At 40.1% G+C, this 24407-nt stretch overlaps 1 protein-coding gene across 6 annotated transcripts in view; it reads left to right on the forward strand.

Annotated features, from left to right (window-relative positions):
- igf2bp2a (insulin-like growth factor 2 mRNA binding protein 2a) overlaps positions 1 to 24407 on the forward strand; it is a 65777-nt gene that overhangs the window by 3583 nt on the left and 37787 nt on the right. The window contains exon 1 of one of the 6 annotated variants that reach the window (XM_080290883.1): positions 13383 to 13905. The exons of the other annotated variants lie outside the window; for them this stretch is intronic. Within the exon in view, the coding sequence (XP_080147009.1) occupies positions 13847 to 13905 (59 nt within the window). The 5' untranslated portion in view covers positions 13383 to 13846. Of the gene's footprint in view, positions 1 to 13382; positions 13906 to 24407 lie in introns of those variants that run through there. 6 annotated transcript variants of the gene reach the window in all.

The raw sequence follows: 24407 nt of genomic DNA on the forward strand, positions 1-24407 counted from the left end.
CCTGCACACTGCACGGCTATAGGCTGAATCAGATGGAGCAAATGTCCATACATGTGCCCGATGTGTCCAATCGGCAGTGTGTACAGCTGCTGGATGTGCTTGCATGTGCTGAAAAAGGCCTTAAAGCGGAATCCTCGCCATATGAGCGAGATCAATACTAGTGCTGTTTGAATACGTATAGGTGTTCATTTTGTAACGCAGAGCCTGCCTCAACGTGACACGTGGAGGTGCAACTTAATAGTTTGCTGTTGTTCGCTTGGTTTAAATACAGAATGCCTTAAAAAGTAGTGAATTTAAATTTGAAACCCTCTCCGCAGAAGTTCGCCACGATTTGTTTGGAGATTTTGCGACAGAAACGTTCGCCCAGATTTAAATTTTAAAAAGATTAAAATGCGTATTTTTTGTGTTCACTATAAGATTTAATTATCATAATTTACAGGCCTCCAGTTAATGCAAATGTCTCATCTTTTTCGTGTATAATTTCTTTTACATGTATTCAAGCTCTACGAGACATCATTGAAAATGCAATTTAGATGTAATAATATAGGACGATTCTACGCTGTTTGCTTTATTTATGGTATTTTCTAAATCTTGCATTTAAATAATTATGTTAACAACTGCAGGAATTCTCGTGGATTTAATTGCAGCTGAGCTCGATGCATATAGTTACACAGGGCTCATCAGTTTTTGTCTTGTTATTTAGGAAGCTGTGTGAGCTTTATGTCTCATCTTCAGGCCTGCTGACACTTCTTGGGTTTTGTGAGGCTGCTGTAGTTTCAGCTGCTGCTTGTTTATATATTTTTAGTTATGTTTTGTTGTGTAACAAGGTCCCTGTGCTGACAGCCATATATGGATTCACAGTTAAATTGTACCCATTTTAAAGGGTAAAATTCAGATTGATTATGGTGACTTTTTAGCTTTTTGTTTGCTAATGAGTGAAAGCCTGGGCCTTTTTAAACGTGTTTTTAAATCACCTGATCAAAAACAAAGGTGTGAGTTCATGTGGTTTTGATGTCCTGTTTGCCATTTAAATATTATTTCACCTCTGTGCAGTTTATGTGTTCACATTTCAAATAGCTTTGGAGCTATGAGCTAATTTATAAGAATAAAAGTAGCTTTTGATTTTATTTGGGGAAGTTTGGAAGCTTCTTGTCAGGGAAATGTTGAATAATTAGTTACAAATTTATAGTCATATTTTAAAGAGAGTTTTTACAATTATGAGGCTTGTATCTGCTGAAACTGTTTGTTTGTAGCACTTTATTAGTGTTTTAAAAATATGGATTACTTAATATAGATTTCAGTGTTAAGACAATTGTTACTCCAAATGTATATATTTATGTTAATGGACTCATACTTTAAATAATTTCTGTGTTTTACATATATATTTAATTGCCTTGACATGAGCTTGATATATAATTGTAGGTTTTAAAAATAATTGTTTATTGCAGCAATAATCAGTGGAACTCATGAAACAGAAATTCAGTATGCTTAAGAATAATTATTATTAGCCATATTTCTTTTATTATAGTTGCCTAATTTATATGTTCCTAATTAGAGTGCAATTGCAAAGGAAATTATTTTGATATTATAGTTAAGCAAAATATCTTTGTTGCATTTTTGCTCATGTGTTTTGTTTTGTTTTTTAATGGTGGCCTGTTTTTACACAAGAAATCATTTAAAAAAAAGGTTTGTCCTCCATATTAAGTTTCTTGCAGTCGTTGCTCGTGCTGCACACGAGGCACACGAGAGTGGGACTTGGTGCTAATTGACATTGGAGTTTCATAAACCGTTTGCAGTGTTGCTTGTCTATCAAACCTGAGCTGGAGTTGCACGCAAAATGACCAATGTGAGCGCTTGCTGTGAGCCTGATCAATAGTCAGTCAGTGATAGTAAGCACATGAAGGTGGTGCTTGCGGAGTAAACACAATTAAAGCTGTCCTCCTGTAATATCATGCAGGTTTGTTTACTTGCTTGTTCAGTGACAAAAACAGACTTTTCCTTCTTCCAATTATCTCCCAGCACCTTCGACATGCCTAAATGAAAATGTGATACATTTGTGACCGAGTGCTAACTCTTGTGCTACACTCCACTGTCTTTCTAATGAGCTGTTTTGTGCTCTTCATCTACGTATTAAGCTAGCTAACAGTTGTTTAATAAAGCCAGGCCGATTACAAGACGTGCATTCTTTTTTTTTTTTTAATAATGGGATACTACGGCGTGGTGTAAACATCTGCATTGCACCACAGTGGTGCCCGTGCAGATGTGTGTGTTGGGTTGTCTGTGCACACTGAGTCAAAACACCGAAATACGATAGCCATCAGTTGATCCACTCAGAATCCATTAATACTCCCCAGTTGATCCTGGGCGAAGGGGAAGCTCTCCAATTCAGGCTCTGGTTTTGTCTGGAGTGATATCAGGAGGTACTGTATTGCTCTCCTCCAAAGCCACATCCGCTGTACCCTCCTCCTCCTCCTGTCTCCTCTCACCTGTCCATAAGGAGTGATCCCTCAGAGTGATCTGTTTTATTTAGGAGGAGATGCCACACATGTTTAATCTTCCATACAAATGTATCCCCTATTGAGATCTTGTGTTATAAAAGTTATGGCTTATGAAATTGCTCTTCATTAGCAATTACAGGAGAAAAAATGACAATTTTCTTCTTAGAAATTAGCCTTGGGCTTTTATTTTTTCTGTGTTCAGGCTACTGCATTTCAAATTTCAGCGCCTCTACAACTCTGCTAAATTTGTATAGCAATTATTAACTTTTTCATGAAAGTGAAAGAGTATATTTTCTCTCCTGAAGTGATAACAGGCTTGCTAGTGCAACAGAGTACATAGCTTAAGGGAGCAGCGAGATTAGATGTGAGAGAATTGTGAGTTCATTGTGTGTCTATTGTAGCTGTGGGATCACTGTTTAAGCTCCCCGAGAGTTTGAAACACCTTTTTAAAAAAGATCTACTTTTTTTTTTTTTATTATAACAGAAGCTTGCGTGTGTATCACAGCAGTGTCTGTAGAAACTCACTTCTCAATGAGCTGCCACTCACATTTCACTGCAACCTGTTGCATGACTAATAGTTCCTGTAGCATTACACCCATTACAACCAGGATTTAAATAATCGGCTAGATGACTCTCCAGAGCCATAGTGAGGAGGTGTGGAAGGCGTGGCTGGAATGAGCAGGATTGCTCTGACTTGATGACTTAGTCTCTGACTAAGCCGTCCAAATATGCTAGAAATAAGGGAAGTAAAACAGGACTGGTCACTATTTGGAGATGGTTTCACCTGAAGGAGAGTGTGACAGCGGGAGAAAGAACTAGAGAGGTGCTATGTATCATCATCATCATCCAAATGGGAGATGAAGGGGACAGCTCTGTGTTTTTGTTTGTGACCTCACAATCGTGCATTGCTGCTGCAATTTTTATCACGATGGAATAAAAAGTGTAATGAAAAAGAAGTCTGTTGTGAAAGGGAAATGAAACCCTCATGATTAAAGACGAGAGGCTTAAAGTTGCCTTGAACTGAGACACCTGAAGACATTTTATTTCAATCTGTAAGTTTGTCCCTGAAGATATGCTGTCATTGGCTTTCTGTAGAAGATGATAGAAAAAGTTGAAGTTCTGAACTTATCAAGACTAAAAAGTTGCATTTCTAATCAACTAGGTGCTCGGTGGCACACCTGTCCATCAGGTATGCCAGATACGTCACCTAGTTTACCGGTTGCTTGGAGATAAGTGTGAGCGCTGCCATGTCAGGCTGTTTGGAGTGGTTGTTTGGGGACGCCGTTATGCTAAACAGGGTTTGATGAAATACTGGAATCTAAAACGTGCTGAACATGAATGCTTAATGACTTTATAAGTCATGATTATGAGTGCCACAGTTTGTACCCAAGTTCTTTTTTTAAGGAAGTCATTTGAAAGTTGTAACAGCTGCTAGGTCTCTCTTTCCTTTTCTACATCATCCCTCTGTTGCTCAGGCTGGTTTCCCTCGTGTGTGTGTGTGTGTGTGTGTGTGTGCACGCGCCATGTGAATATAATGGTTGAACATGACACAGGAGAGACAGAGAAGCTGTGGGGAATCCCAGCTAAAAGCAACATGCCGGATGTAAAGTTTAGTGTTTCTGCCATTCAGTGTGCCAGCACACAAGGGCGTGGTGTCCGTGGAGGGGAGGGCAGCTGAGGCGTACAGCAGGTGGCATTTCTCACACAGGCAGATCCCGTCCTTGTCCCATATCATCACCATATAAAACTGCTACCCTGATACTACTTTAGAGCTCTGATGGGTTTTGAACAGGTGAAAACTTCCAAGGAGCCAATCAGAGTCTGACATGGAGCGAGCCCAGAGCCAAAAATGCTTACATGCAGAGGAGGCACTGTGTCACTGGCTTAAAACTGTGAGCTGGAAATACGGTCTGCCTAAAGATTCACCCTGGTCAAATGAGCTTCATAATCCTGTCAGGCTTTCACCCTTTTCTCATTCTCTTACCTTGGTTTTAAAGTAGAGATGTAGCAGTGGAATTAATTTCTCTTATACATGATTGCCCGTTGGTTGACTGGTAGTTGACCTGTCAGTATCAGAGATGATTATTGTACCTACCTGGTCTAATCCAGAGCCCTGGTACCAGGATGCCTGTAATTAACGTTACTTACAGCAATTTTAAAATAAATGAATAAAATGTTGAATGCTCCAAAGAGAGGAAAAACAACCAAATGGGTAGAAAAAAAGAAAGAGGAGAGAGCAGACAGGCAAAAAATTACCAGGTAGACTCAAATTGATGGCAAAAACATGAACATTTTCCACAAGGAGATGGTGACTGATTGCGGAGACAAAAACAACCACAAAACAAGATTCTGGGTGACTTGTTGACTTGTTTCTTTTCTCTTTTTCTCCTGTGTTATTCAGGGCTCCAGACTGTCAATGTTTGGTCAGGTTTTATGATCATTATATTAGGCGTTTTTGTGTTTGTTTTTTTCATTTTCTTTAATGCAGGCTGTACATATGTTTTGGAAAATAAAAATACACAATTATAGTTGAACATTGAATGGAAATGGTATTTAAAGACATAGCCACAGCCTAGCAGGCAACTATGGGGAAAATTTCTTTATCAGCTTGTTTTGTAAGGCTACTGTTAACATTGGGTAACATGGCAAGAGATTGCACGTGCCGTTGTTCCGATATAAATGCCCTGTAGCTGCAAAACAATGTGGAGACACTGAAGGCAAGGAAGACAGCTTAAATAGAAAGAACCTTAAAAGACACGCGGATTTCACTGGCCGAGGTACAATAACGAGATGCATTGAGTAAATTGTGCAGAATGTGGCGGTGCGAGTATGATTAATGCATTGTTCGAAACGATCTATCTAAATGCACAATGGCACCATATGACACAAGCTATGCAGGGATTCGTGGAGTCCTTGAAAAGCAGCGCCTCTTCTCACAAGCATTTACCAACAGGGTCGCCTGGCAAATAAGACCAAAAAACTCAATAAAAACAAACAAAACAACATAACTTGCATGATCGTATCATGTGAAGATGACTTTTAATATCTTTAAATTAAAACTGTTGTTTTAAAAAAGAAAAAAAAGAAAAGGTTTTGCCCATTTGGTATGTTTTCATGCCTGAGTTTGGAGTTTTTCAGTAAACGGCTGCCTGCCGCCCTTATTTGATCTTAAATATACATTATTATTCACGTTAGAGCACAAAACAGATGCAATAGCACCAAAATCTGGTGGTGGTGCTACCATTTGTGAGACTTTGGTGGCATTTGGTGAGGCGAGAGGGAAAGTTCTCCCGAAGCCTTGCTTTTAGGAGCTAAATAGCAGCTATATGTGTTTATTCAGAAGGCATTTATTACCCTGAAAAACAATATTATTGCCAATATTAGGCAGTTTTTCTTGCAGAAATCCAACTCCTTTGAGTCTGAACACAAAGTGCGCTTTAGGCTGGTCGCCCCACTCAAAAGTTTCTAAACCCAGTTTCATTTCCAGGAACTTCCAGATTTCCAGACAGCTTTTTAAAAAAAATTTTATTCCCCATGTAGCGGCAGTAACATCGTTTGATATTTATCCGCGAAGAGAAATGCTACAAGATACAGTCCTCTGACATTTACAGCATCTTGATGTGGGAGCAAAACTGTGTCATTGTGCTGTTGAATGCGCGTGTGTGTCCATGTGTGTTTACAGGTCGCGCTTTATTCAGGTCCAACTGTTCCGCGTTGCCACGGAAACCAGTTTTGAGTGTTTTGCTTTAGTTAAAGAAGCAGAGCTCGAACTTTCAGAAATTAGACCCAAAGCGCTCCGGTGAATAGAAGGACCTCGCAAGCTGCAAAACAAAACGTTTCCTGCTTTTTATTTATTTATTTTATAGAACCCACTGAGATTCACCCTGCAGCCGATCACTTTAATAACTCTTGATATCAAAATTGCAAGATTACAGATTTTGTTTGTCACAAACTGCTGTCAGTTTGGGCATCTTGTAATTTCCATCCATTCCCAGGAGAGTGGAGAGTGCAGTCCAGGCGTGTATCCGTGGCTTGGGATATGGGCGGCGCAGTGGTCAGAGTGCTGATTTTATATGACAGTGAATTCACAGCCGAGTAAGGTGCCTCAATAAAAATGCCTGTGCAAAGCTGGCACTTCAAACCTTCAAGTGCTCATTTTCTTTCCACAAGTGCAGCAGGGAAAACTGCTGAATGGGCTGTCCATCTATGTCACAGCCGCAGCCCTTTTGTGACCTTTCTTATTTATGAACCCTCTCGCGGCCGTCATTTCCACCCTTTTCCATATGTATGCAGCAGAATCACTACCACTGCCACCGCCATCAGAACAAGTCATCTACAGTAGGGTCATCGCACAGCTGAGCCTCCGACACAACCTAGAGCACAGTCCGGCTATTGTGCTTTCCCTGTTTCGCACTGTTTCTGATGGAAGAGGAAGCCACAGAGAGGACTTCCGAGTCAAAGATGAGCATGTCCCACATGCATACTTATAGGGAGAAATGAGCACTGCTGATAGAGGGCAGCATTTCTTTCCCCGTCACTGAGGCTCATGGGGAGGCTGTGTGAGGCCGTTAGTGTCCTTTCTCAGCAGGGTATGTGTGGTCTGCTCGCAATCATTAGGATTTCCAGCTGTTGCAAATCACATTAAACGTTAAAGCACATTGAAATCATGTATATTCTCACATTAACCATGTATGCCCACTTCTTGAAAAAGAAATCAAATTATATGTATCTGAAATCTTAAGATACTCGATCTTCTTCCCCATGCTGAATGCGAGACACCTCCTTCACTTGTATCCAGCTGTAACATTAAAATAAAACTTAGCAAAAACATCCCAACCCACACAGAGCTGGACGAATCCCTAAAATCACATTTTAGTTTTAAAGCCGAGTGAGTGAATATCAGACTGCTTTAAATGTTTAGTATGCTGTTTTCAGATACTCTACACAAACAGCTACTTTTACTTTGCATGTTAAACAGGAAGCAGTCACATTAAACTGTCTTCTTTTGAAGCTGTTCCTCAAACTAACTAAAAATAAAAAAATAAAAAATTATATATATATATATATATATATATATGACTTAGTGTTTTTGTAGTTATGTATTTAGCAGCATATATGACTTAGTGTCAGCATGAAAACTAATAAGCCTTAGACAAAATGTCAATCTGTTCTTTTACTGATTTATTCATTTTTATTGAAAGGAAACATGGTTATTCTGTCTTTGTGATTCAGTTTTTGCCACTTTTAAAAATTGTGGTTCTTAGCTACAGTGTCCTTGGGCCATGTCAGTGTTAGCAGTGCTGCTTTGCATTTGTGAATTGTGATATACAGTGAAGCCTGTTGTGTTACACTGGTATGCCTGAGTCTGACTTTGACTTGGTGAGCCCAGTGATGAGTTGGGTGATAAGCAACAGGCAGGAGCTGGAGAGTAGGACAAATCCGTCTGCGGCCCTGCCAAGTGGCCAAGTTCACGCCAATACCCAGTCAGTTGCTTTTGGATGAGAAAAACATGCATGAGAAAACTGGATATGGCGATAAGCAAATGGAATGACAGGAGTCTCGCATTTGCATGGAAACACAAGGGACCTTAAGGGAGTCCTTTTGATCGTATCAGACCAAACGGCAGTTTGCAGGCAGAGCTGGAGAGTATTTTCATATAGACGCAGCAGAGCTGCTCAAAAAGAGCCGTGAGCAGAATGTGAAAGAAACAGTATCAGCTTGTAAATAGTTGTCGTCTTGCTGACCCTTAGCTAATATATTTCAGGAGGAGTTAAGCAATTTATTGTGAAGTGTTCAGTCTGTGTGCATCTAACTAAAAAGTCTATTCTAAGGGATTCCTGTGGGTGCAGGAGCTGCTGCGTAGCATAGCGTACACGAGGAATACAACTGTATGTCCTTCCTGTGAGTTTTAAATTGTTACATTCACATATTTGTAATTACGTCGTGGTGAAACAGCATGCAGGAAACTGCCAAACAGCAATGTGATTTAGCAGCTGACTGATTCATTTGTGTGTGCGTTTATCGTGGTCTCCTTGCATGTATGCTGCCGTTGTTGCCCATCCAGCAACGCAGAGCCTCTGTCTCACACATGCAAACAACATTATGACACTGATTGGTGAATGAGCTCTCCCTGTCAGGTTAAATGAAGCACACGCTCACACAAATCCAATTAAACTTGAAGCAAGCGTGCATTGAGGAGCACAATCTGAGAACCTGAAGGCAAGCACGAGGGCATCTTCAGCCCACCAGGTTAATAAATATTTGATACTGAGGCAGCCATGCGTGTCTTCTTGTTCAGAGTGTTGGGAAAGTTAAAGAGGGTCTTTGCCTTTAAGCACGGTGCGACCAGAGCCGCTTCTGTTAACACGCTTCTGCTCAGGTGATTTTTATTTTTAATAATTATAAATTCCAAAAGATCCAGCTGCAGCTCACCTCCTCTCTCCAGGGACTGTCACACACTTCTCGCACTGCAGTATTTGGTGCCTGTCTTCCCTGCATCCTCCTCCTTCCTCTCCTCCTTCTCACATGTGCATGCTTTGCCACCTAGATTGCGTGAACTGTCTCCCACTGCATCCCGCTGGCTGTGACGCCACTGCTCCCCTGGCACGGAGTGGTAATGCAGAATGAAGCCTGCTATGTCTTAGCATGAGTTGGTGTAAATAGCTTAGAACTGTATGTTATGTATAGTAAGCTGAATGTGAGCCGCCATATCAGATAGCGCAACGGAGACAAGCGACTTATTCTTAGTAGAGTTGTGGTTGCCGCCATTCAGATCCTTCAACAACAGTAGACGTATGTGTGGCCGTGTCATTGCGTGTGTGTATTATGCCTCTGTGCTACTGCCAACCTCCCTTCTCCCCCCACCACCGCCCCTCCGGTGGGAAGCAAGAGTTCATTTCAGTGATGGCAACTGAGATGGTTTTGTTTCAAGTGGTGTGAGGAGTGACTCCAGGCTGGGAGGTTTCCGGTCGCTTAACGTTGCGGGACGATAAATTACAGGGAAATAGAGTGACAAGCTTCAGAGGGTAGATTGTTGATGAAGAGACAGTGGTGGTGCAGATGTGGAGCCACTGAAGATGACACAAGTGTAATTAGAAGGGACTTGTGTTTGTTCTTCCTTTTGTCAAGCGCAATTGTCGTACCCTTTGATAGAAGCACCGAGACACGCACCCCGGGCATTGGTGAAGCATTTACGGTATCACAGTTACAGTTTCCTCCTTTATTATGGTACATTATTAAAGATGGCGTATGCCTATGTAGGATTCATAAGCCAGGTTCTCTCTCTCTCACACAGTCACACACACACACAGACACACACACACAGATGGACCCTGATTTGATCAAATCACAGAAATGCCGCTGAGGGGAAAAAAATGCAGTTTTATTTGCTTTTGCCGTCTTTTCGCTCGTTGTTGTAAAATACAATCCACCGCTGCAGATGTGAGGTCTGGTCATGACGAATGATCCCATTACCATTATGTGGCTGTCACAAGCTCGAATCCGCCAGGGCCTTCACACCGAGATGGTGCTTTTCAGGGCAGTTGTTGTGGTTGTCTTGAAGAACTGGCAGCCCGTTTTTCAGAACAGCCTTCACTCCTAATAACCCCTTCAACTTAGACAGGGTGTTTGTTAAAGAGGGGAACCAGGCTCGTTTGTTTTCTGCCAGGAATGATGAAAGCAGCCGGCCTGTAAATACTTGCAGATTTGTTTTGGTGTTTCTGTGGAGGAGTGGCGTAAACTCGAGTGCGACTAGAAACAGTTGTTAAATGAGTGGACTTTGACATCCTGCTTGCCTGTCATTGTTATTAATACTTTGGTTGCAACTCAGGTGGATCTAAGAAATGCAGATCTTTAAAGGGGGTTATTTTCAGCCTGTGATTGTCTTTAAGTAAAACTGCACATTAGATTTGGCAGAAGTCTGACCCTTGTATACAATATATCCTGTTTTTGTGTTGCTGCGTTTGCAAGTTGTAGCAGTTTGTTACATAATCAAACCTGGAAAGCAAACAGTAAAGAAACATAAACTGCTACTCGGGCCGCAACTTCATGCGCGTTGAAGAGTTGCTGCAGCTTGGCAGACGTTTAGACTCCACTGAGCTCCTTCTAGTCCCATATATAAGAGACTAGAACAACAAACCTTTCCCTCAGGCTTTTTCACAATCGCCAATAACTCTCTCTCGCCTTCTCTGTCTCACTTTAAATGCTATCCACGTAAATAGGCATTTCCACCCGCTACCCGCTGTTGTGCAGATCGGCTTTCTAACCCGAGGTATCGATGTCATCCTAGGATATTTACACAAGTATTTATTGGTTATCGATCAGGGCCGGTATCCCTGTCAGCAGCTTCCATAATTGAATTAGTCTATATACTACATTCCCACACAGTGTGCAGGCATCTGCCAAACTCCTCCTTCCTCACCCAAATCAACTGCTCCTCACGCTGAAGCACACGTAGCTCTGAATCCTTTCTATTTCCTGTGCGCTTCCTGTCGAGCCCCCCACTTCATTTCACAGAGCAGATCAGGATTTGGAGCCATTTTAGCCGCAGGATTAAAGTCTGACAGGGATAATGCCACTTCAGCCACTTGTGAGTCACGTGACACAAGATGATCTAAGGTTTTGGGAGGAGCACTATAATGTAATTAATGTATCGGAGGCTCTAATCCATTTGACTCCACCCCCTCGTGGAGCTGGATGGCCATAAACCTTAAAAGCTGCTCTTTTCCCCCGTAGAGGACAGTGAGGAAAACAGAGGGGTTGATGAGCGCCTCTTTCTCCTTCACGCTGCTGCCCCTCCACACACTCCCTCTTCTAAATAGAGCGGCCTGTTCACGTTATTTTAACCTTAAACCGGCACGCACGAGTGCGTCCTATGTACTGTACATAATCCCACCTCCTTCTTAATCTCCTGATGGCTTATCACCGTTACTGCATTTTACCCAGTTATGTAAAATTGCTGCAAGTCAGCAGCTAATTTAATATCCTACTGTTGCTACTTGTCACTGGATCTTTTTCGTATTCTTCACTAGCATTGTTATTTTTAAAAAGGTGTCACATTCGTGGAAAGTTTACTTTAAGTTTGCTCTTGTCAAATGCAAGCAAAGGAATTTACTTTTAATGTGTGCTTGTTATTTTATTATTATTTTTGTTTTTCTTGCATTCCTAAAACTGCTGGGACTTTGCATTTATTAAAGGCGCTAAAAAAAATAAATGTTTCAACAATCAGCTGAATATTTATTGATTAATTAATGTTTAACTGCTTTTATTTCTGTCCAACTCTTAAATGAATTATTATTTCCGATATTTGCGGCTTTTTAAATAAGCACTTAAATACTGCAGGATTAAAGGTCAGGTGTTGCTTCTTTAATTTAATTAGTCTAAACTGTAATAAAGGTGAGAAGGAAGACTGCAAAAGAATAGGTGTAAACCTGTATAAATATACAAAGTAGGCTTAAAATAAAGTTAACCCACCAAATTTTAAAATAAACATGGCGACCGAGGCATCGTTAATAAATATTTCCCCCAATTTGGCGGTGATTTCCTGACCCGGTGTTTGAGAACACACTCTTTCCAAAAGCTGCGTTGTGCCGATGTTTGGAGATTAAGGACTCCACAGTGACGGCAGCTGCGACTGGCAGGGGTGTTTTGAAAGATGTTGCTCATTGACCAGACGTGCAGGGTTTCTGTTTCCCAGAGGATGAATCTTCACTCACCTCCTGCTAGTTACCGTGCGTATTTTCGCTCTCTGTTAGGAACTTCCCTGCAGATGGAGGTGGGGGAGGTGGGGGGCAGTGCATTCAAGTGTGTGTGAACAAGTAAAGCTTGCTCTCCAGAGGGAGCTGGAGGGAGAAGTAAGACGGAGACGTTGAGAGACAGACTGTAGAGAGAGCAGCAGACAGAAAGCAGGAACAGTTTGAGGGCTTGCGTAATGTTGAGTGGTGTGCATGTGTTATTGATCCTGGGACCTACACCTATGGCAGACGCGCTGAGCCTTCCAGCTACGGTATAATACCTTATGGTTGGCAGATTAAAGGATGAGACCTCAGGAACAAGCTGCACAACTCAACATAAAGCAACAGAAGCAGCCATGAGGAGCAGCTAGCAGCGGACCCACACACTGCACCGCCGCAGTATGAGCTGGTATCCACCTGTCAGTAGCTGTAGGCACTGAGGTGTGTGAGAGGCAGACACAGGAAATGCATCAGTGTGTGCATGTAGAGAGGAGTAGACAAACTAGTCCGCTATACTGTACATTAATGTGTTTTGGATGTGCATGTGTGTCCCCGTTGTCTGGCTGTATGTCTGTCACTGACTGTGCTGACTTTGTGCTTTGTGACGGGGACAGAAGGGTCCTCGGTTTCTGGAGGAGCCGGCAGGCATTTGATGTGCACAGGACAGGACGGCACATGAGGAGCACTCTTGAATTATCTTTCTGTTTATTATTCTTCCTTCCCCCCCCCCCCCCCTCCCTTTTTGTTCTGTTGCTTGTGGCTCAGTGGTGAGGGAAGTGGTTTGAGCCCCAACGCATTAAAATGTAAATGCTGTAATTGCAGCTGATTGAATGTTTTCTGCATTTTGCGTGATTACCAGAAATTACTTTTTGAACAGGATTACACATAATGCTCCACGTCCCTCGTGAATTAGCCTATACGCTTAGTTATGAGTGTAACACTCATTCCCGTGAGCGTGATCTGTGAAATCACAGCAAGTTTGGCAGCCATGCAATTTACACAATTAACTTCTTTTTTTTTAATTAGCACAGAGAAATTACTTTTCAGTGCAGCAGAAGTCTGTGTCCAGTATTTAACTTTAGAAATAAATATAATTCTAGAAGTTTTTGAGGAAAAAAAATGTACATCTTTTTTTACTGATTATCTTATGTTATAATAATTTGGATTTGCAAAATACAGGTAAATAGGTGGCTCCTCGTTTGAGCCATAAACCTTTGGAAGCTCGTAATGCTAATATATACACACAAAATAGAAGAGATTTTAAGACCTTATTTTACTTTTTTTTTTTTTTTTCACATGGGAATCCTGCAGTCCCTACCATCCCATTCAAGTATAACAACAGTTTGAAAATTAGATTTATATGTATTAATTTGGGAGACTAATATAGGCTATTCCCTTAAGAGCAGCTGTTTATGTTATGTTTTCTGGATGTTTTCTCCTTTATTACTCAGTACAGTAGGGATTTGATACGAAAGTGGGAATAGAGAGTGTGTGTGAAACCGGAAATGATGTGGGACGGACTCAAACATTCCTCATTGGTCAGCGCTTGGTAGCGACCTCGCAGTCGTGTCTAGAAGCTCTTCAGACCCCCAACGTTTGTTGTTGCTAGGTTTCTACATGGAAAATTGTGAGCACAAACAAGAAACAGCAGCTTCTCTCAGCATGAGGAAAAAAAGGTAACGTAAGGCACATTAGCAAGAAAAGAGCGCTAGCCTGTATTGTGTTTACCTCGTTAATTATGAATGGTTTAGCTTACAGTAATTAGTGAATGTAAGTCAGCAGATATCAACTGAACGTTTTATGTAAAGCCTGGTCAGTTAAAACAGGTCTGGTTCTTTTAACTTTTTTTTTTCTTTGAATAATTTAAACTTCTTTATTCCACCAGAGACATTACAGAAGAGATACGTGGCACTAATTCCCAGACAAAGGGTGGTCGAGCTTCCGGTTTTTTAAAAACAAATAAGCTCTTTAAGACGGTATTTTTGAGGCGACGTGGATAAAGAGTTTTAGGCTTGCTTTATCATATTTTTCTAGTGTTACTAAACATACAGTTCCCATTTCCTGGTGACCGTTGAAATGAAAGTTATCTGAGATAAGTATTTAAAAAGGAAAATCAATGGAAGGTAAGATGGCGGCTGCGCGGAAAGTCTTTGTGTTCAGAGGCCTTGAGTTCATTTAAATCTAGTAGGCTGTTTTTACATGTAAAGAACATGTTTACATTTTTTTTCTTTTTAAATGTTAGCACAACATTTGTTTGTGTTATCTTAAAAACAAAAAGGGTTGTATTATTAGTGCACTTAAGGCCAATGGTTAAAAAAAGTCAGATTAAAGGCACATTTTTCCTCCAAATGTATATTCATTCAGGGTAAGTTTACCATTTATTTAAAAAAGTTGATACATACGTATTACATTTATTAAATTCAGTAATAACATCTCCTGGAGTGTCACCAGAATGTAGGGGTCCTCCATTGTGCTTGCACATTGCATTGAAGGAAATAAGAATGGAGGCCCTTCCTTAAATTTAGTTACTGCACTTTCTAATAGACATCTACTGTAAATAATTTTCCCTCCAATTCTCTCTAGTCCCATTATTGTACATTGAAATTTAATAGTTTAAATTTAAAGAAAAAAAAAGGCTTGGAAGCACATTTACACATTGTATGGCAGTACCATCGGCAGGATATCACAAATGTGTAAAATGCTTTTGGTGAGGGGAAAAACCCCACTGTATGTGAGTGAATTTATACCAGAATGTGTTTGTTTTTTAGTGTTGTGCTTTGTAAACAGTCCCTTACACCAGTGCTGTTAATCTTCTTTGTAGTTTGTCTGCTGGCCTCAGGCAGGCCTGGCAACCTGTGGTTGCTAGGGACGAATGCGTATTCGCAGATTGGTGTGCGAGCGGTTGCTGGCAGCCACTCATCGACTGCGCTGTGGTAGTGAAAGTGTGAAAAGTGTCTCACACACAGGAAATCAGGTATCTACTCTTTCAAAATGTTGCACCCTTTGAAATGTATTACAGAAGGTGGCCATTCTCTGTTTCCGGTGTGCAGCGTACGTTTTCAAGTGCTCAGGGAATAAACATTTTTCTTTAGTGATCTATGGTTGCCAGGATGTTGTTGACTGTTTTCCTAGTGTGTTTCTATGTTGCCGAGGCTCTACAGCAGTATTTTAGGTGGATCTAAGGGGTTTGGGCCCCACCTTTAACAACAAGCAACCGAGGATTTTTTTTCATCAGCTTTTATTTGAAGTAGTTAAAATAAATATGAATTTGTTTTCCTTTCTGAAAGCATAAACGGCCTATGTCACGCTGACAGATACTTATTTGTTTGGAGCATGCATGTCACGATTAAGAGCAGTTGTTCAAGAGACGAAGAAACTTTCTTTATCTTTTTTTTTTAATGCATTGTGTACTGATGTGGATCCCATACCTCCTGACTTGAGCTTGATGTTCTAGGGCTTCAGGGGTTTTTAGGTACACTGAGCCTGGATGGTTTTCTCATACTGTTTGAGATTTTTTTACACCAGAAGCCTCAGTGGAAAAACACAACAAAACATTTTATCTCGAGAGTTGTTAAGAAGTAGGTCACCTGTAATTAATGGATGTGGTTTTTCTTGCATTTATATTTAGACTTTCACGTTATTATTATTTTTAAACAGTAGGGATATTACGTCAGGTTCTGCCTCTGCAGGAAAAAAAAAACATGTAATGGGCTAGAGTGAGGATGAAGTCACTTAGTGCAGCAGATAGCTACCTTTTCTATTGAAAGTAGAAAAACCTTGAACAATAGAGAAGACGGGAGTTAGCTGAAAATTTGTGCCTGTTGTATTTTCTCCTTGAAAGCTTAGGCGGTTTCTCTTGAGAGAAGTTAATGAATTTACAGCGCAGTGCGCTGCTGTCTCTCTCGCTCTCTGTTGATACCAGTTAGTGTAGCTCACCCGACAGCCTCTTTCTTTCTCCCACTCCTTCTCTCTTCTATATGACAATAATCATTTGAATAAGAAGGTATTTAATAACACTTTGAATTTCTGTGTTTAAGTGAATGGATGACCTATATTGGTCCTCACCACGCACAAAATCACACAGTAACAGTGATAGATTAGTTATGTTTCCTTCATTTTTACACAAACATTTGTCTGCGTGTTATCAATAGAAGCTTTAATTTTGAAAACGTCTGTAATTACAAGGCCTGGTTCAAATTACTCTAGTCGATACGTAATCAGAGTCTTGGCAACATGCCTGCTGAAGCCTTAACTTCCTAAGACCCGACCTCTTTCATGGCATGCATTTTTAATTTTTCGTTGCTATTTTGGTTGATTGGGGCCTAAAGAATGTAAAAACAAAGAGTTACCAGATTTTTTATTTTTATTTTTTACTTAAGTTTTGTTTTTGTGAAAAAATGAGATCCACGCATAAGTACATTTGTTTCAAATTTTGATAGAACAGTGGCAGTATAATGTCCTCGTAAGTGGATATCAGGCTCTTGTAGAGCTGGGCGATATGAGATTTTTTCATATCACGATATGTTTTTTTTCATTTCAGGCGATAACGATATCTATCACGATATAAGCCAAATAACTATATTTGTAAGATTTAAATGTGCCGTTGCTCACAAGTAAAATGTGAAATAATCAGCAGCTTGTTTTTATTTAAATATTTATTTCCCATAAGTTCAACAGGGTAGATGTACTTAAGGAACATGAGACTTTTTCAGATAAATAAAGGCAAATATTGCAAACTACACAAAAGGCAGCCGCTAAAGCGTTTAAGTTTCAAAATAGAACAAACGAAACAGACTAAATTGTCAATTCCACTTAGAAACAAAGTATTAATTCTAAAAATAAATCTTAGTTTGTTTTACAGAAGAACAGACAAAACTGATTAACTTTTGTCAATATCAAATAAACTGAGAACTAAAAGGAAATTCTCAATCTCTCCTTGTTGTATAGCTTAGCTTTTCAAACAGTTTTAACAGTTACTTTAGTCTGACAAAAGCCGAATGACGAATTAGCGCTTCCAGTCAGAGACTGAGGCTATGTCCACACGTACACGGGTATTTTTGAAAACGGAGATTTTCCGTTTTCGTTTTAAAAAATAATCCCGTCCACACATAAAGGCAGAAATGAAGGAAAACGCTGCTATGAACATGCCAAAGCAGCAGGTGGCGCTAGATTCCTAACCATGCAGAAATGTTGGCCAATCAGAAGTCTAGAAGCCTCGGTGGGAAAAAGTAAACAAAGCTGCGGCATAGAAGCAGAACCGAGTCGTATGTGTGGAGGGACAGTAACTGTGTGTATATGTAAGCATTTAAACACTGCAGAGAGTAGAAGTAACAGTAACAGTATTGTAGAAATTCATTTCACCGAAACAATAACGTGGCGCACAGTGTGACGCATGCACCAGTTTATTGTATTTCCAGACTTGCTTTCGGCACAATTTACAGTGCACGCTACTCTGTTTTTTGTCAGACTTGAAATAGCCGAAATACCTTCACACTACGGAACTTCTATGGCTCTTCCGTTCGACAATCTCTCCGGCATTGGAACCATCATCTGTTTTCTCTTCGGTCACGCTCGGTTGATTTTTCTAGTCGGCACACTCATTTCCTCCATTATGCGCTGGCTCCATTACCCGCTGGCTGCTTCCCAAACAAACACACGTGCGGCTTGGCACTTGTGCTGTACGTAACAAGTCACGCGACGTGACGCTGCGGCTGTGATTGGTTCGGCTCTGCGCTACTTGATTTGGATTGGCTGACCTTTTTTTTTTTTATATTTATTTATTTTTTTTAAGAGGACAAGAGCGGCGAGGTCTATCGCGATAGCTTAATTTCTCTATCGAGTAAAAGTTATATCGCGATACATATCGTTATCGTTCTATCGCCCAGCTCTAGGCTCTTGTAGAGAAAAATTAAGTATTTTGGTCTAGACGTCTCAAAATGTGATGTCCACATATGTGGATGCCAGGTTCTAGGAGGTTAATGGTAAGATTAGTTATTACATGTTATTTTATTGACATCATATTTCTCTTTATTGTTATTGAAAGGGTATTCTCCTTGATGGGAAAAATAGACATTTTTTTCCTCCTAAATTTGCTACATTAGTCTAAAAAACTTGTAATCTCTTCTTGGATCTTTCCTCTTGTTGTGCTTGCCTGCTTTTTTCACGTTTTTTTTTTTCTTCACTTTAAGTGTCCAAAATAGACTTTCTTTCCCTTTCAAAATAAATGTGTGACACACATTTATTGGCGCTACACTGCAGGGACATACATACATCTCTACCTGTATTGGAATAAATAAAGATAATTAATCCTGATAATTCACAGTAGAACCTTAAAATAAGTGTAATATATCAGCAATATGACTTAAATTTGAAAAAGTGCTTGTAGGCTAATATAGTGAATTTAGTTAAAGTTGTAGCTTATGCGCTAAAGAAATGTCGTAAATATGTCTATTTCCCTAATGCGGAGGGACATTTTAAGTCTAGCCTGTGTGCTGGCCCACACCCTGCACAGTAAATAGTGAAACTCACAGCTCAAAGTTTTGTCTGACCAACAGTCACTTTGCTGTGGTTTTTCTTTTTCCAATTGTGAAATTTAAAATTTTTATTACACTGTTTTTATTTATTAAGCTCTTAAGAGAATAGATTTTAAGGCCTAAAACAACTCTGACATGTTATTGCCATTTGTCAGTTTCCCACCTGCTCAAAAATAAATTTAGCAAAACAAGTGTTTATATAGTAATAAAAATGTGTTTGATTTAAGGTGTGTGAATGTACTTTACAGTCATTATGAAGTGCTCCGTCGCTTTGTTTGAAGCAAACCATTGTCATTTAAATAGAAATGGATTATGCTACAGTTATGGGCAAATGAAACATTTTTTAAAAAAATACTCATTTCATTGGCTTAGCAGGCATGACGGGAGAAAATGCGTTTTGTGTCAGCTGGGCACCCTGTGGCATTGTAGCTCTGACTAAAAAAAATAAAATTAATTTGTGATGATTACACCTGAGAGCTGAAAATGATTTTTATATCTGCAACACTGTGCAAATAACTTTTGGAATAACAAGAGGTGAACCGGTGGTATTGTAAACATTCATTCATTTTTTTTCTTTTTTCTTTTATTGTAGTCAAACTGCAGTTTGCTTATCTTCAAGCTTACCTGTATTGTACAGGCAGAAAAGTTAATGACTTTGGACTGCCAGCTTTCACTACAATAGGGCCTCAGACATGAACGCTGTGTTTTACCTGAATCACTGAAATCTGTTGAATCATTTGTAATTATCTCATTATATAACCCAGAGTCACTGCTTGGTTCAGCAGTTAATCTTGAAATGTCCCTACGTACATGTAAATGACGAGGAACAACACGCAGTGTTGCCTTATTTACATCTTTCTATTAACCAGCCGAGTGAGCGTCGACAGCAAATGTCAACAGGAAGGCTGTGGCTTCCATCTGAGCCGCATGCGCCTACCTGCATGCCTTTCGGCCTGTGCCTCCCCGCCTCGGTGCCACGGTGAAAACTAATGCGTGAAGAGAAACGGGCAGGCAGGTAAGCTTGCTGCATTCTGATGAGTTCTCGCCCCACGAGGTCTGGGAGGGGAACTGAAGCAGGCACCTGAGTGCTACATACCGAGATGAGGTGGTTAGCACTACCGTGGAGCAGCAGCTTTGTTCACTCTGCAGCATCAGTGTGAAAAATATGTAGTTAGGGAACAATGGAAAAGGGGAGACCAACTGCCTGTTTTCTACCTGATGATCATGGGATATACTGGAGGGATAAACGCCATTAAGTGAAGCTGCATGTGCAGAAGACGTTGACTGTAACACCCTTCAATATATTTGATATGTCACTATACGTTTAGTCAAAAAACAACAAGCATTTTGTTTCTTTACAATATGACTGTGTTTTTACCCTGTGAAACCTGTCCATGTAGGTGTGAGACGTATGTTGTCAAAGAAGTGTCTTGTAGTCATAAACTGATCGAAATCTAACTTGACCCTGCAGTTTTCCTCAGTCGTATAGAGCATTTCAGTGCCTTTCAGCTCACTGGTTTGGTCTTCTCATTGCTTATAATGACGTTTTTATCTGGCCAAGCAGTTTTCACCGAACAAGCTCTGACAGTACATTATCTGCCCACCACTGAACAGTCCTCAGTTTTTGCCATAACTGGAAATGATGGATGCTTATATTTAATACGGCCAAAATTTCAAGCCTGCGTACAAGTAATCCCCATTAGGTTGCAGACTGCTGTAAACACTTAGTTTTCAATTTTTTTTTCTCCTTCTACTTCTACTTCTTCTTTTCCTGTTCCCTGTTTTTGGGCTAGGTTGACGTCAGCTGCTTATATGGTCGTGTCAGGCACTACTAGATCTGTGACTCTGTGAACAAAATGGCTCACCCAGAAAATGTTTCTTCCGTTATGCTTGAAAATGCTGTGCAGCCTTTTAGGGGTTTATTAGGATGTGTCTTAAAATGAGCTTTTTCCCATTGTGAAGTTCAGTTGAATTTTCTTGCTTTTTCTAAATTAGAATGCACAAGTATAGTCTTGGTATGTGGTAAATGTATATCTTTTACAGGTTTTTTTTTTTCTACGTTCTCTTCATAGATGGTATCAAAAGTATATGTAGCTACTGTGATATTACCCATACGTTTTTGAAATCTTAAAAAGAGGATTTCTGCCATTGCCATCTCAGTTACAAAAAGTTGGATTTGACGAGAAGGGGCGGGTCTAACTGTTGCTAATGATCTGTGATCGACAGGTTGTTAGGCTCTATATAAGGTCAAAAAAGGATCTATTTTTCAAACTGTAAATAATTTAGAACTACTTTGGTGGAGTCCTGGGATTAAAAACATGGAGGTGGAAATGAGCATAATCAGTCCATTTTAAGAGTAAATTACAGTGGCAAGTTATGTTTCATTTTCAGGGCTGCATGTCTCCAAAAATACTTTAAAATAGGTTCAAAGATGTATTTTATATCTAACTGTATGAGACTGTAGGGTACTGATTATCTATAACTAATATGGAAAGCAAAAAACAGAGGGCTTTTTGTCCTCCTTTGATTCTTACAGGCAGTGGTTTTGCTGATTGTCTATTGGTTATGATTATATTGTGCTTCAGTCTTGACATCTGATAATGGTTTGTAAATTGCAAACTAAAGTCATTGCAGTGTCGTTCTTTTCATGCGCCTCCTCCACTAGGAAAGAAGAAAATGAACCACAGCTGCACCAGTGCCCAACCATAAACCATTTCAACTCAGATATTATTAAATAGTCATTAATTCAGAATCATTTCCTAAGAAATTAGGAAATGATTCTGAAATGATTCCAGGAAATTTCTTCCCAAGAAATTCGCTGGATAGAGTTAATAATTATTTGATATGTATCAAAAATATGAATGTCCTTATAGGAGTTTAAAACCCAAGAATAGATTTATTTACCATACATTTGTTTGTGCAGTTGTTTTTTGTTGATGTTGATAAATCCCATATTTTGCACTGTCACTGCTTATTTCTTACCTCTCCAATGACTGCAAAATTGCACATTCTTCTCAGAATTTCTGGAAAATAATTGGAAGATTGCTGAGTCAGAAAACTCAATGCCACATTTCTTTTTCAAATTGCCTTGTACAGCCATTATCTCCAATATATTATATTTGTTCTGTGCTCTTAGATGTGTCCTGACAGAGCTCACACAACCCAATATACAAACTCAAACCAATGTGCAGAAATGGAAAAATTTTGTCGAACAGCGTCATAGGTTTGTGTGATGTCCTGTTTATGTTTTGCTTTAGAGTCTGTTTGTCCTTGTGGGTGGAAAAGCAGGAACAAATCTTTGTGGCTAGAGGACGGTAACAACGTATAGACACCACTCTCATACAAATCCTGTTATCTCTGCTCCACAACAATTGGATGGGACTTAGAGAAGCGCTTAGGAGCACTAAACAGAAATGGTCTGAGCAGCGTCTTAATCCAGCAGCAGAGAGTGGGCCACTGTGGGAGTGCCAACAGAGTTTGAAAGGAGAAGCGGGGGGACGTCTTCCACTCTGAAGGGTGTCCCGAATATTGTTGACTTGTTGCGCCTTCTCTGAGATTTCAGGGCGTTTAGGAGCTTAAGGGTCAAAACCAGAAAGTGGGTTAATTCAGATTAGATGAATCCGCTGCATCCCCTTGGTGTCTAAGGACCACTGGGCTTTTTGACCAACCCACCCAAACTGAGCCATATACTGTTTCACCACTAGTCTCGGCGTAAATGAAAACTGTCAGTGCAGACTTGCATTTACCGTAAAATCAGTCCAGACTGAAGATGTAAGAGCAACAGCCACTCACATACATGCGCTGGCAGCTGTAAATGCAGCTGATTGTTCGCTGATCACATTATGCTGCACTCAGCACTGCACTACCATACATAAAATAAACTGAGACATTAGTGTTGCCTGCACAGTATATATCACTGCATTAGTAACATGAGCATGTAATAGGTGCGTAATCACATGCCTCCAGTGTGATTTACGACCGCAGAGTTTTTCATTTCCTATTTTATCTGCATAGTACAGCTGATGTGATGGAGGCCGGGTCATCTTTCATTTTGTGAAGCCATCACTCGCATGAAAATATGAAGTCTTCCGTCAAGCTGTTTCTAGATGCTGTGAACTTCCTGTGTGTGTGTGCGTTATATCCTCAAGCATGGCCGTCAGTTGCTAATAGAGCCTTTTGCTAGCAACTGAACTGTTTTGTTAGAGAGTTGTTTTCTGTTTTCTGACAGAAAATAGGTTCGGCAATATTGTTTATCTTATCCCAGAGAAGAGATTATCTCCTTAAGCATTAAGCAGTAAATATGTTCCTAAGCTGTTGTGAAACAGTGGTGAGGACTTTGTAATATGACATGTTTGCACTGACAATCAGCCGGTGTTGACAGCTAAATGGATGCTGGAAAGAGGGGAATGACAGTTAAATGGAGAAAAAACTCCCAACACATTTATCATTCAGGTGAATGTTGCAAACAATTATGTGAGGACTGCAGTAGCAGTGAGTGAGTGTGCAGAGGTGTTTGTGTGCGTTTTGTGAGGCAGCGTGCTCCGGAATGAAAGACTATTTGAGATGCCTTTTTATTCGTCCAGAGCGAGCCACCCTGCTGGGCGCAGGACAGCATGCCTTGTGAGGCGTCTCTGACAGCCTGGGCATCCACACAGAACAGGGTGAGAAAGGTAAACAAGGCTCTTAAAGATCTCATTAGAAAGAAACCTTTAGCAGAGAAGGAAACGTTTAATTATTCACTTGTGAGTTTCTGTGTAGAGGGGAAAAAAAGGAAGGAAAAAAGGTTTCCCCCTCAGCCGAAATTCCAAAAGAGGCCTTGGGGAAAAAAAGCAAAACTTATCGTGTTGTAGTGTGTTTCTAATGACATAAGTGAGTTTGATTTTTGGGGGTTAGGAACAAAGTACACTGAGATTATGATAAATTGAAATCTGCACTGTGCATGCTGAGTGAGCGTGGAGGACATTTTGAAAAGCACATGTGTTAGGAACATAAAGAAAATTTGTTTCATATGAAATATTTCTTCTGACATACAGTTAGGTGCCTGTCATGTCAGTTTACATGATATAAAAGTGTCATATCACAGTATCAATGATATAGGAACACCATCCATTTAGATTCAGTGACTCAAACAACGAGGGAAGCCCAAGCATGTCTGAGGGCAAGAGCCTCCAGTGGTGATTTAGTATTTAAAAAGTGAACTACTCAGCAACTTAGAATCAGCACAGTACTTTGCAAAACATGCAAGAAAACTATTTCTGCTAAATGTGGAAACAATGCATGTTTTTCACCACTTGATACACGTGTGACTCAAAAGTAAACTAATACGTTGACAAAGTGTGGCTGGAGCGGTCACTTGTTGCAGTCCATAGGACAGGAAGAGCAAATGCTAGATGGAAATGACTGATGTGGTTACACAGTAGAAAAGAAATGCTATAAGCAGTTGGTTACAGGGCTGTAATACATGGAAAAACAAAACATACAAGGTGCTGGGGTTGTTGCAGCATGTCACATCATGGTTCCCCTTGGACAAATTGTTTAGTGTTAAAGTTTGCAAAGTGAACTTGAACTTAAAAGTCTGTAGGATGTTTTCATAAATAAGTAGAAGAAATCGATAATAATTCTTTTCTCTTCTCTAAATAATGCCA

Source organism: Astatotilapia calliptera, chromosome 16, assembly GCF_964374335.1.
Source record: "Astatotilapia calliptera chromosome 16, fAstCal68.1, whole genome shotgun sequence".
NCBI classification, from domain to species: domain Eukaryota; kingdom Metazoa; phylum Chordata; class Actinopteri; order Cichliformes; family Cichlidae; genus Astatotilapia; species Astatotilapia calliptera.